Source organism: Psammomys obesus, unplaced genomic scaffold (genome assembly GCF_907164565.1).
Source record: "Psammomys obesus unplaced genomic scaffold, mPsaObe1.curated_primary_1811, whole genome shotgun sequence".
Taxonomy (NCBI): Eukaryota; Metazoa; Chordata; class Mammalia; order Rodentia; family Muridae; genus Psammomys; species Psammomys obesus.
Genome location: NW_026596057.1, coordinates 112,115 through 125,633, shown reverse-complemented (window position 1 = coordinate 125,633; position 13,519 = coordinate 112,115). Strand labels below are relative to the sequence as shown.

General features: G+C 48.7%; 1 protein-coding gene across 1 annotated transcript; it reads right to left on the bottom strand.

Annotated features, from left to right (window-relative positions):
- Positions 1 to 8,008: 8,008 nt before the first annotated feature.
- Fcrlb (Fc receptor like B) lies at positions 8,009 to 13,519 on the bottom strand. The gene is made up of 6 exons (XM_055624579.1): positions 13,489 to 13,519; positions 13,195 to 13,215; positions 12,594 to 12,848; positions 9,566 to 9,832; positions 8,661 to 8,939; positions 8,009 to 8,520 (listed from the first exon to the last, which is right to left on the bottom strand). Exons 1-6 carry the CDS (start codon positions 13,517 to 13,519, stop codon positions 8,087 to 8,089), a joined length of 1,287 nt encoding a protein of 428 aa, XP_055480554.1. The 3' UTR covers positions 8,009 to 8,086.

The window sequence follows — 13,519 nt, the reverse complement described above, 5'->3', positions numbered from 1 at the left end:
CCTTCCTTCCTTCCTTCCTTCCTTCCTTCCTTCCTTCCTTCCTTCCTGTTTGTCTTGTGGACAACATGGCTCATTCTGTAACCTCAAAGTTCACTATGTGACCAAAGCTGGCCTCAAACTTGTGGCAATCGTCCTGCCTAAAGACTTCCCAAGTGCTGGGAATCCAGGTGTTAGCCACCATGTCTGCCTGCAGTTATATTCTTAGTGGGACTTCTCGTCCAGGACAGTGGCTGGAGAGGTGCTTCAGCAGTTCACAGCGTTTCTGCTTTTCCAAACAACTGGACTTCGGTTTACAGCATCTGCATTGGGTGGGTGATAACTGCCTGTACTCCAACTCCATGGGATCTGACCCCCTCTTTTAGCTTCTACAGGTACCCACATACATGGAGCAGATAGTCTCACACACACACACACACACACACACACACAAATAAATCTTTTTTTTTTTCCAGAAGGGTATGTCAATCTCTCCCTTGAAGTCTATTCACGGTCAATATTTTGAGGAAATATTTGAACTCCACAGAACCCCTAAGACCAGAGAAGACTGGTTGGAGTTGAGCACCTCGTTGTAGAGCACCAACTTTGACATTTGACCGAATCTTCCATCGCTTACGACCACCACTCAACATTTGCAAATTTAGCACAGGGTGTTGCTGTCCTTGTGGGAAGTATTGGGACAGAAACTTGTTGGTGACTCTTAAGTCATGCTCTCGCTTCCTGCTTTGGCTCTGAAAAAAACTGGTAAAAAGCGTGCGATGAACAGGACAAGGGACACCACAAATGTTTTCTGTTCCATATCTTAGTTTGCTGAATGTGTTTTACATAACTGCTCTTTTCTAGTCTTTCCCCAGACAAACAGAATGCGGGGGTGGGGGGGGGGGGGGGGGGCGGGTTTTGGGCCTTTTCTTTCGTTTGGTTTTTGTCTTTTTTTTTTTGAATGATTACAACTAAACCAGATAAGCCTTGTGTACTTCAGTGTCCCCATAAAAAAGCAAAAACAAAACGAAGCAACAAACGAAAGCTAGTAATGCTTGTACTACGCTTCTCTGAGGGATTTAAATAATAAAAAAACAGGAATTCTGTAAGCTATAGGTCCATCCTCTGGTTCCAAACTCTTTTATATTCTTCATAAACTGCTAAGAGATTATCAAGCATGGGACCAAGTACGTTCCTGTTCATCCTCTGAGTGTCTTCACAGTAGCCAAGACCTAGAGTCAGGACAGATGGCCAGCCACAGGTGAGCGGATGAACAAATGCAACGTGTGTACACAGCGGGCTTGTCTTCGGTTGCAGGAAAAACACAATGTCATGTTCAGGAAAGCGAATAGAAGTGGAGATCATACGTTAAGAAACTAGTCGCTGAAAGACAAAGATCCCGTATTTTCCTCAAATGTATGTATGTATATTTATAACATATGTGATATATTAAAAAGGGCTATGTGTGGGGATGAGAGCTCTGAAGGGAGATGGAGGGGGACCAGGAGCAGGTAATGAGAACAAGGAAATGTACATGCTTTCTCTTGTGGACATGCAGTTATGGCTTAAGTATGAAATGTCTTGCACAGGCTCTGTGTTTGAACACTTGGCTCCCAAGTGTAGTGCTGTTTTTGGAGGCTGTGGAGTCTTTGGAACTTGGACCCTCAGTGGTGGCAGCGGGCCAGCGGGGGTGGGTCTTGAGGGTTAAAAGTTCCGGCCTGAGTTCCACTTCCTGGTCCAGTTGCCAAGTGAGGGCCTCCACGGAATCGCTCCCGACCCCGAGCACCTGCACAATGGGCTAGACCCTCTGAAACATGAGTAACGACACCCTGCCTCCTGTGGGCTGTGGGGGTGCCGGCCCGTAATGCCTCTGGAGGCACAGGCAAACACATCTCTGTAAAGCTGAGGCCAGCCTGGTACACACAGCAAGTTCTAGACCAGCCAGGGCCACACAGTGAGACCCAGGCTCAGAAGATAAAAAAAAAAAAAAAAAAATCTTCCTCTCTTAAGTTGCTTCTGTGAGATATTTTGTCACAGTGATGAAGAGAGTGTACATATGTACATATGTAAACACATACGCATACATGTGCACTTATACATGTTATACAAGTGTGTACACATCATGGATGCAGAAAAGGGGCTATTTGAAGAGAGACAAAGGAAGGAGAAATATGTCAAGGGAGATGACGGGCTATGAATATAAGCAAAGTGCAATGATAAATAGGGATGAAAATGTTACAATAAAATCCATTATTTTGTAGCCTAACTAAAGTTATAAGAACAAAAATAATAGTGTCCACTAGGTGGCAGCATCAGCTTGCTGACATTGCTCTTGCCCTGACTTTCTGTTTTTTTAAGTTTCTGCATAGGCAGAGGAGAGCTCACACACTGGGTACTTCCCTATGCCTTTATATATATATATATAAAATTATATTTTATTTTTATTTTGTGTTCATTGGTGTTTCGACTGCACGTATGTCTGTGTGATGGTGTCAAAAGTCCTGGAACTGGAGTTACAGAGGCGAGCTGCCCTGTGAGTGCTGAGAATTGAATGGGGGGGGGGGGGATCTTCTGAAAGAGCCAGTGCTCTTAACTGCTGAGCCATCTCTCCAGCCCTTCCATGTGCTTTTCAGCAGTTCTATGGACAAGGGCAAGAGAGAATTATGAGCTGGATCTTAGAACTATGAAGCAGGTTGGTAATTCACTAAACGACGGTATTTAAAAGGCAAGATATGACTCAATGGCAACTAACCAATACATTTCTTGTCCAACAGACCCGAAATGTCTTTTCTTTGGCGAGAAGAAGCGAGTTTGTTTGAGATAGGCTCTTGCTATGTGGCTCAGGATAGCATTGACTCTATACAGTGAATCCTAGGACACCCAGGGCTAGAGAGGGACCTTGTATAATGGTTTGAATGAAAACATCGCCCACAGGCCCAGTTGGTGGCACTGTTAGCAAGTTCATTCCTGTTGAAGGAAGTAGCTCACTGGAGGCAGGCTTTGACCTGTTAAAGACCTCCGTCTTTTCTATTTCGCTCTTTCTGCTTGGTGCTTGAACTTGAAAATGTGAGAGCTCAGCTCGCTGCCCCAGTTTGCCATGTCTGCTGCCTGCTGCCGTGTTGTTCCAGCCATCATGGACTCTAACCCGATTGGACAACAAGCACAAACAAACTTCCATGAAGTGCCTTGGTCATGGTGCCTCGTCACAGCACAAAAAAGGCACTAATGCACCTTGCCTCATAAAAGGAGGAAGAGGTAGGAGGGAGGGAGAGAGGGAAGGAGAGAGAGAGGGAAAGAAGGAAGGAGGAAAGAGAGAAAGAAGCAAATATCTTTTTAATAAAGGTTAAAAGAAGCCAGGTACGATGGCTCGCACCTGTAATCCCAGCACTCAGGGAGGCAGAGGCAGGTGGAGCTACAAAGCAAGTCCAGGGAGCCAAGGTTACACAGAGAAACCCTGCCTCAAACTAATGAATGAATGAATGAATGAATGAATGAATGAATGAATGAATAGATAAATAAATGAATGAAAGGTTAAGAGGGTGTACACCAAATTGTTAAATGGTGGTTATATCTGCAATTACCAAGGGAGTAGGTAGGAGAGTAATAACAAAAAGTAGAATTAAACCTCTTTTCTACACAACATATTTAAAAAAAAAAAAAAAACTGTATTAGTTAATTTTTTTTTTTTTTAATTACTGGCTGTTGAAGTTAGAACCTCATGCATCAGAATCAAGCACTCCTCCACTGAGCTACAGCCTCAGCCCTTCATTAATGACCTGTGTTTCAAAAAGTCAAAGCTGGGCATGGTGGAACACACCTTTAATCCTAGCACTCAGTAGGCAGAGGCAAGCAAATCTCCGTGAGTTTGAGGCCAACCGAGTCCACATAGTAAAGTCCAAAGTTACGTAATGAGACCCTAATCTTAAAAAAATAAAAAATAAAAAATAAAAAATCAAAGTGAATGATTTGTATGTCACAATTCATGGAGTGATCAAAAAACAGCTCTTTGTCTTTCAGAATCCATTTAAAATCTATGCAGTTCATCCCCCTTTCCACACTACCTTCCTCAAAGCACAGCCCGAGACTCTGATGCCAGCGTCGCTGGCATCAGCCGGAGCTTGTTAGTTGTGTGGACTCTCAGCCCCACCCAGACCCTCTGAGTCACAACCTCTCAAGCCACAGTGACACACGTGAGAGGCCTGCTTTTGTCAGTCATGGACAACCCCGAAGTGAGCTTAGGCCATAGTCACAGTCTCAATACATAGACCAGAATCCCAGTCATAGGCAGTGATCAAGAGGTAACCCTTATTCACTGGTAAGCCTCTGTCCTCTTATCCAGGGAAGGAGCTGTCTCCAGGAAACGTTGAGGTCCTGTCTTTCCACCCACCCCCCACACACACACCTCCATCTTTCCTCTTCCTGCTTGCATCTGTTCCTACTTCCTTCACTTTTTACCTTGGCCAAAGGAGGAGGGAAGAAGGTAAAGAGGAGAATGGGTAGGCCTAGCAAATAGGATGGGTGACTTCCTGCTTCTGAGCTTGGCACACGGCAAACACCAACTCTTCTTAGGGACACTCGTGGATGTTTTGGCAATTTTTACTGCTGATAAATACTTTCTTACTGGCTTAAGGATGCATCTGTCTTCCAGATGCTTGCTTGCACATTTCCCACAGCGCCTAAGAATCAACATGTAAATCCAGGTCTTTGGTGCCTTTTTCTGCCCCTCCTGGGGGCTTATTGCAAAAGAAACAAGACATACATCTCTCTCTCTACAGTGATCACAGAGCTCCAGGATGTTCTGTCCTATGCGCTGATTCCCAAAGAAGCTTTTCTAACCCATAGCCATTGCTTACTTTAGCTTTCTTGAGCCTAGATCAGGTCTGCTTCCTGGGTTCTTTTTCATTAGGATTTGAGGAGGAGATAGCCCATTTCCCATACTTCTGTGTGAGGAAGAAATTGTGGCAAAAAAAAAAAAATCTCTTCACAAATCTTCTCTCCTTCCATATCCCACTCCTGCTCTGTGTCCTTGTGATTGCGACCATTTCCTCTCTAGAATCTGCAAATGATGAGCTAGCTTCAGTGAAATATCACTGTTTACATCCCGTCACAAGTGTGGTTGCTTAATTGTAAGAACTAAAAATAACATTTTGCCCTCGTGTTTTATTCATCGCAGACTCACCCATCTGAAGAACTGTCGCCAACTGTGGGTCTCATATCATCAGTCCAACACAGACCGGGGCGTTAGGGAAGGGCAGGATGAAGACAAGATTCTAAGTTAGAAACAGCTGAAACTCTTGACAAGCAGTTGGAGGAGGGGAAGGAAGCCTTTCTTTGAAGAAACTTATGAGCCTAAGCACTGTTGTATCTGGTGTTTCTTTGAAATTGTCCCTTCCCTTTGAGCCCTTCTGAAGGATACGGAGGCATTCATTGCCCTAACTGACTCTTATTTTCATCTCTCGCTGAGTAATTTCTCCTGCCAAGCTTGTTTCAAATTCCAGAAACAGACAAGGCTTGTAGGCAAATTCCTTATGACAAGAACGGACAGCCATGATAAGCAGGCTGGGTGATGTATGCATGTAATCCCAGCACCAAGAAGGCGGGGACAAGAGGGTCAGGGATTTGGAGGGAAGCCTGGGCATTATACTGAGTACCAGGCCCTTTGGGTTACAAAGAGAGACACTGTCTCAAACCAAACCAAAAACAAACAAAAAAGTTTGTGTGTGTGTGTCCCAGAGGTGTTAAGACATTCACTGCAGCACAATTTAAAAGAGCAAAAGCTTAGAAACAGTCTAACAGTTGACCTATAGGGACTGACAGAAGTTTCTCCATGATTTCTGGAACACCATCCCTTCTTGGGCTCCTAAGTACTGAAGCATCCCCTGCCTGAACACTCCTGATAATTAAAGGACATATTTCTTTGTCTGATCCAGTAAAGTTGCTATTATTGTCCTCATTTTGCGAATGGAGAAACTCAGAAGCTCAGGCCTGCATAGCCCTCCCAGAGGATTCAGCAAAAGTCAAAGGCCTAGTCTAGCGGCATGAAAGATGGCAATGTGTTAGGGAAGGAACAAGGACTCAGTGTGGCTGAGAGTAGGTTGGAAGCTTCAAGCTTGCACTTTAACCTAAAAGATCTAGTTCAAACTCTCTCTCTCTCCTCTCACACACAAAGTAATGTAGAATATGATGAAGAATAATGGATTTCCATAAAGATGAGAAGCACCGAGGAAGGACAGACACACAAAGTCTGAGATGATATGACGGAATCCTTTTTGCCATCTAATTGAACACATTTGGGCTCCATGCCCACGACTATCTGATATGGGAAGTGGCAGATTTAGAGCTTGAGTCCTGAATTTAAGATGCAGAAGTGATCAGAGGGCCGAAGAGAAAGCAGCTTCCTCCCCAGGTATCAGCAGCAACCTGTGACCACTGTGTTCAGACTCCATGATGCCCTGGGAGAGCTGGCCTCTGTGTCCTGGAATGTGTGGTAGAAAGGAAAAGGAAACAGAAGTTGATGAGGCCGAGGCTGTATTTCCTTGGTGCAGGCACTTCTGAGAGATCATAACAGACACCAAAGGGAGTGATCTTCCTCCTTCCCTCCCATGTGAGTTTGGGGAGAGGACATGGCATACATTTTCCTCTTCCACACAGCGTAAGATGGGCTGTGATTAATTTAAAATTTGCCAAAATGTTCTCCATCCTCCTTACTGTCTCCCTCCATCACTAACTCTAAATGAGGCAGATGGCAAGACGGGAATATGAATGTTGAAGTTGCCAACAAAGTATACTGACGGAAAAGCTGGCACATTGGCCTCTGACCACCTCATTTACTGTGTGTGTGTGTGTGTGTGTTGTTGTTTTTTCTTTCTGTTTTGTTTTTGAAATCAGTCTCACTATGTAGAACAGGCTGGCCTTGAACTCTCAGAGATCTGCCTGCTTCTGCCTCACTGGGATTGAAAGCATGCACCCCCATGCCCAGAACATTAAAAATGTATATCCTCCTCTTCCTCCTCATCTTATTATTATATGGCCTGGATATTTTGATTACTAAGCTTCTTGGCACTGATGGTAGCTGCTTCCTGTCTAGATCAGGGATGGTAAACATCTTAAGAGTAACAAAGTCAGGAGGACTCTGGAAAGGCTTCCCTGAAGGAGCCTGCATTGGAAAAGTTGGAAAATGGAGTCTCAGTGACACTTGTAATCAGGTAACTAATCCAGGGATTTGAACACTCCTTAGAATTAGGCAAGTGTCCTCTGACTTCCACAAGGGAACTGCAGTGAGTACGCTTGGGCAAAGTACACACACACTAATAACAATGTAAAAGCATATCAGTTGTGGCTAATTGCTCAGAGGGAAATGGGAACTCCCATGTTACTGAAGCAGATTGAAGGATGGGAGGGTGGAGCTGCTGCTGGTTCTCAGCCTTTCCTGTGAAGCTTAAGTGAGGAGGCTGGCGATCCTGAACAGAGTAAGGCTATTTCCAATAAGGTTCGTGCTGCAGATGCTCAGCTGCTTCAGAGGGGCTCTGTCTGGCTAAATGGGGGCCAAGGGTGTCTCTGGGTGAGTATGGCACAGGGTCCCTGCTTCCTAAAGCCAGAAACGAGAAGCCCACAGGAAGATTGTTCCCTAGGTTGAAATCGTACTTGGGATTTTGAAGATATGGACTCATTAGTTAATAGGATTTTGAAAGCCGTTTTAATATGAGATTAAATTCATTATGATTAATTACAACTTGATCCTAAAATGTTCTAAAGTGCTCATTAAACTCAATTTCAATTACCAAAAAAAAAACCCCAAACAAACAACAAAAAAAAAAACCCCACATCTACACTGGAAAAGTAGACAACAGCTGTCTGCTTCTACTGGGTTACAGAAGAAGGAACACAGGAGAGAGGATGTTTGATCTCAGAAACAATTGTGCAAGGTCAAAGTCGCCTACAGGCTGTCTAGTAAAGTGGAAACCCACAGCACCACACTTCAGGGTCTTTGCTTAAATAAGTAATAAAACCAACAGCACTGCAACACGAGGGGATACTGACAGATGGGTCTCTGATTTGCTAGAGTTAGAGCAGGAGAGGTCCGGGAGGAACCCAGCCTGGAGAGAAGACGCTAGCTGTCCGCTCGGCCCTCCACCACAGTGGTCTCTGGGGTTCCGGGGCTCAGAGTAACGTGAGAACTGGGTGTCTCGGGGGTCTCTGTAAACTTGCGGAAGGTCTGTGGGTCCTTGAACCCCAGGACCACGCGGCTCAGAAGGCCCCTGAGCTGCTGCATCTCGCGAAGCAGGAGGTCCACCTTGGGCTGCAGAGCCGCCTCGCGCGACTGTTCCGCGGATGTGGGCAGAGGCGCGCAGGCCTGTGGCCCGACAGTGGCGACGTGGCCCGCGGGGAACTGCAGCCCCGAGAGGGTGCTGTTCGGGACGGAAGTGATGGACGGCACGGATCTGGACACCGGGGTCTTCCGGAAGGAAAGCGGCTGGTCCCCGGGCGCCAAGGCTGCAGCCTGGGGGGCTGGCGCGGGGGTGGGGGCCAGATCCGGGACAGAGCCTGCAACCCAACACGCCTGGTCACCCGCGACTTCCCCTAGCGGGAGCTGGCGGAGGACGGAGGGGAGGACGGGGGGGGGGGGGGGGGGGGGCGCGGGGCCGGGGGGGGACAGGGGGCAGCGGGGAGGAGCCGCCACTCACCCCGCCCGGGGAGCTGCAGCCACGGGCTGCGTTTCCGGACGCTGCGGGCGGCGGTGGCCGCCTCGCACCAATACGATTCGAGTTCCGCGGCCTCGGGCTCGGGGACGGTGTAGTCGGAGCCCCAGTCGAAGCGGCGCACCGGCCGGCTGTACTTGTAGAAGGCGAACTGCAGCGGCGTGTCCCGCTTCTGCGGGTGCAGGCGCGTCTCGCAGCGCAGCACCACGCGGCCGCGCGCCTCCTGCGGGCTCAGCGTCCGCAGCACCGGCGTCTGGAACAGCTCTGCGGGGAGGGAGGCCCGCAGGCCGGGGAGGGGGGCTCGCTGAGCCCGCGCGGGGGAGGGCGCTCCCCACCAACCATTCCGTGGACCTGCCCCCCCCCCTCCTTCCCCTCCTCCTCCCCCTCCTCCTCCCCTTCTCCTCCTCCATCCCCTCTTCCTCCTCCTCCTCCTCCTCCTCCCCTCCTCCTCCTTCCCTCCTCCTCCTCCTCCCCTCCTCCTCCTCTTCCTCCCCCCCTCCCCTCCCCCTCCTCGTCCTCTTCCTCCTCCTCCTCCTCCTCCTCGAGGGGAAAGAAAAAGTGTGGGCGGGGAGGGGCTGGCCAAGGGAGGGAGGGGAGGATGGAGCCAGTTTGAAGACGGGAAGAATCCTGACAAGTGCTACAGGTTACGTCCTAGCCGGGTTGTCTAGCCTTGAAGGGGACAGCTGCCTCCCCACTTCGTAGTGGCGCAGCGCACCCTCCAAACAGGGCATGACCTCACCGCTCCCAAGCGGGATTCCTAACTAGAGACCCGGATTGCCTGTCATAGGGAAGGGACAGCGGCCTACAAAAGCAGGCTGCAGGGTCGAGCTTCCTCTTTCCCCTTCCGATCCCGGCCCTAGAACTTCCCAGCCGTCGTGTGTCTCTCCCACCTTGCACGGTCACAGCCACCTTGGAGGAGAACATGGGCGCGCTCTCCACCGGGATGCGCATGGTGCCTGAGCACTGGTAGTGGCCGCTGTCGCTGGCTCGCGCCTGCAGCACCGTGTAGTTGGTGCTGGAGTGGAAGTACCTCACAGCCTGGCCGTCGTGGTAGTAGTGGAGCTTGTAGACGACTTTGTCGTACCAGCCGCGGCAGCGCATCACCAGGGGCTCGCCCTCGAACACCGGGGCATAGGGCACTTGCAGAATTAGCCAGTCTGCAACAGACCAACCCCCCCCACACACACACACATCGTTTACTGGGCAGAAAACCCAGCTCTGCTGGCGCACGCCTTTAACCCCAGCAATGGGGAAGCAGAGGCAGGAGGATCTCGGTGAATTCCAGGCCGGCCTGGATGGAATACGAAGCGAGTTCCAGGACAGCCAGGGCAGTTGCACAGAGAAACCTAATCTCAAACAACAACAACAAAAAAACCCCAAACCAAACCAAGAAAACCCTGCTCCTACTCAGACTCCCTATAGGACCCCCACCATTCCACCCCACCCCACCCCGTCCAACACCCACGACTGTTTGGACTCCCCTGGCCACCAAAGTCCTTTCCTATTTATTTCCTGGTTTGGCGAGTAGCACCTGGGAGCCTCACAGAAAACTGAACGGGAGGAAGGAAAATAGCACCAGGGAGGCAAAGAATGCCTCAGATTTGATGCCAGCCTCAAAGAGCCCCCTTGTCAAAATCAACCTATGACCTCAAGGCTTTCCTGACCTCGCCCCTCATAACCCCTCCCACCTTTCATTCAACACAGGCTAGGCCTAGCCACACTGAGGTGTTCAGAAAACTGGCCCTTTATAGAGCCCAGAGCCCTTGTGAAGCTATTTTCCGGACCCAAAAGGCCCTGCTTCTCGGCTTAAATCGAGGCCTACTTGCTCTGTGTGCCTGTATGCAGGCTTTATCTGCTGAAGGAAACTTCTCTGAGAACAGCCTAGGTGTCCCCTGTAGGTCCCCAGTCACCACCACCATCACCACCACAGTCATTATCATCATGGCACTTACTATCCTTAGCACAGCCTAGATGTCATTTTAGGTATTATAAATTTTTAAAATATTCATTCATTCAGGCATTCATTCATTCATTCATTCATTCGGAATTAGGTGTATAGGCCAGTGTCTTTGTGGGTATGTCCTAGTGAGAAGAGGTGCGGGTGTCCGAGGAGACCAGCAGGAGACCTCACATTCTCTGGAACTGTGGTTCCAGGTGGTTATGGCCTGATGTGAGTGCCGAGAACCCAGCTCCAGGTATGTCCAAGAGCGTTATTCATTCTTAACCTCGGAGCTCTCTCTCCAGCCTCTGTTTTAGGTATATTACACACCAAAAACAGAATCCTGCCGGCCAGGTATGCTGATGCACACCTGTAACCCAGTACTTGGAAAGATGGGGCGGGAGGATTGAAAGTCAAGGCGTGCCTGGGCTGGATATGGACACCCTGTCTCCACAAAACTTTGCGAGGCCTAGTCACAGTTTCTGTGCTACTGTCACTCTGTTGGCTACAGCCATTGTCTGCGGGCACCCCTGTTTCCACCTTAATAATCTCAAACAGGAGACCTCCAGAAGCGTTAAACGCTGATTTAAACATTGCCCGGTGTTCTTTAAATGCTTAATAAAAATGACCATCTGCCCAGGTAAGCTCATTAATCTTCCGCATGAAGCAGCTAATTGTGTATTGAGTAAGTCATTATTGCTTTTCCTACTCCCGCTGTTTTGTTTGGTGGTGGTTTTGTTAGTCAGTTAATTTGTTTGGGTGCTCGTGGGCCCATGCCAACAATGAAAGCTTTACTAAAGTCTTTGTCCAACCACTCTACCTGCCTTTTAATTTCCTTTTCCTCCTTCTCTTCCCCTGCCCCATCCTTTTCTCCCTTGTTTCATTCTTAATAGAAAGGCCTCGCACTTGAGTTAATTCTGCTACCTCAGCCTCCTAAGTACAACCCGGAGATTACAGGTGTATACCACTATGCCCGGCTACTTGAAATTTTTTTTTAAAGTAATTTGTTTCTATTTTATATGTATGGGTGCTTAGCTTGGGTGTGTGTCTGTGTGAGGGTGTCTGTGTGAGCTCTTACAGACAGCTGTGAGCTGCCACGTGGGTGTTGGGAATTGAACCTGGGTCCCTCTGGAAGAGCAGTCAGTGTTCCCAACCACTGAGCCAGCTCTCCAGCCCAGCTACTTTTTGTTTTTTAAGATCACAAATAATTAACTTTCAAGCAAAAAAAAAAAAATTATTTTAATTATTTCTTTCCCTTCATCTCCATTTCCTCTCTCTTCCCTGTGCCCCGCCGCTGCCAATAGCCTCTTTCACTATGTGTATTTACTGACCTTTGACACCTCCCTCCTCTATTTTTCAATACCTCCTGTTCCCCTTTCTTGGTCTCCTATGTAATGTCATGACTAGGACATTTTCACACAAACATTAAAAGTTAGAATCCAGGGACACACCTTTAATCTCAGCACTTGGGAGGCAGAGGCTGGTAGATCTCCGTGAGTTCAAGGCCAGCCAGGTTAGCCACCTAGGCTACAAGGTGATACTCTGTCTCAAAAAACAAAACAAACAAACAAACAAATAAGCAAAAGCTCCTTCTTTGGGTGTGGTGGTGCTTGCCTTTAACCTCAGCATTCAAGAGGCAGACACAAAAGAATCCTTGTAATCAAGGCCAACCTAGTCTACATAGTGACATCCATGAGAGAGAAAGAGAGAGAGAAGAAAGTTAGGATCGCAGTAGTATGGAAAAAGTACAGTTTTTGACTTTCTGAAACGGGGTCACTTTACTTAATATATTAACAATATTTATTTGCTTTATTTGCTTCATGCTTCAGCAGGAAGACAAGGGGGACCTTTGGGACCAGGAAACCTTTCCTGCAGGACTCCGACTATTCCGAGCACTCAAGGTGGGGCTGTGTGGTCTGTTTTTCTCTGGACCCTTGGGAATAGCCTGGCATCTCCCTTTTCAGGAGGGCAACACTCACCGTTAGATACAGAGAGGTGGATGGGGTCACTGACGGGTGCTCCCCTTGTCTGACATCGATACACCCCTGGTGCCTGCACCTCAATGCTCTTCTTGTGGGAAGGCAGGAGGACGTGGCCCAAATACCAGAGAGTGTTGATGGGCCGGAGCTCCAGCAGCAGAGGGTGGTACCCGTCACACCGCAGGGTCACTCGTTCCCCCTTGAAGATGGTGGTCCAGGGTGGGTGCAGAGACAGTACAGGCTTCTCCAGAGTAGCTGGGGATGCGGGGGGGGGGGGGGGAAGGGCCGTGTGAGGGAGGAAAGTATAGTGAGGTGACTGCCCAAAAGGGAAGTCCCAGGGTTGGGAATTCTTGGAAAACACCAGTTTCTGGGACTCAGCCCACACTGGAACCCACCACGGCAATGGGAGATCACAGTCACGGGGCTCCAGTAGAGGAGTCTATTCATCAGAAGCTACTTCTGAGTGTCCATGCACAAGAAGACTTAGTCATCAAGACTGCGCAAGAGTTGGGGGGAAATGCCATCTCAGAACAGCCAGGAACTGGGGCATCTACCCTATTGGAACTTACCAAAACTTGGATGAGAGATGCCTAAGACTTACCAGCTTGCCCACAGCTTGGAACTGCAAGAAAGAAGAAAGAGGGTGAAGAGTGTTCTCTGTGACAGGAAAGACTCTCGATCCCAGGAAAGCCCGAATAAGTCTCAAAGCCTGGTTTCCTTTCTCCACACTACATTACCACATTACCTAACTTTGAGAACGCTACCTGCATTTCATCCTTCCAGGGCAGACAGTGAGACCTGAAGGGAGCACCGGCAGCTCTTTCATCCCATACCCAGCCCTGTCTTACTCTCCACCTCCCCAAATCCTGCTAACGCCGCCTCATTGCCAACTCACTCAGAAGCAGAAAGGCTGCAAGCGTCCACAT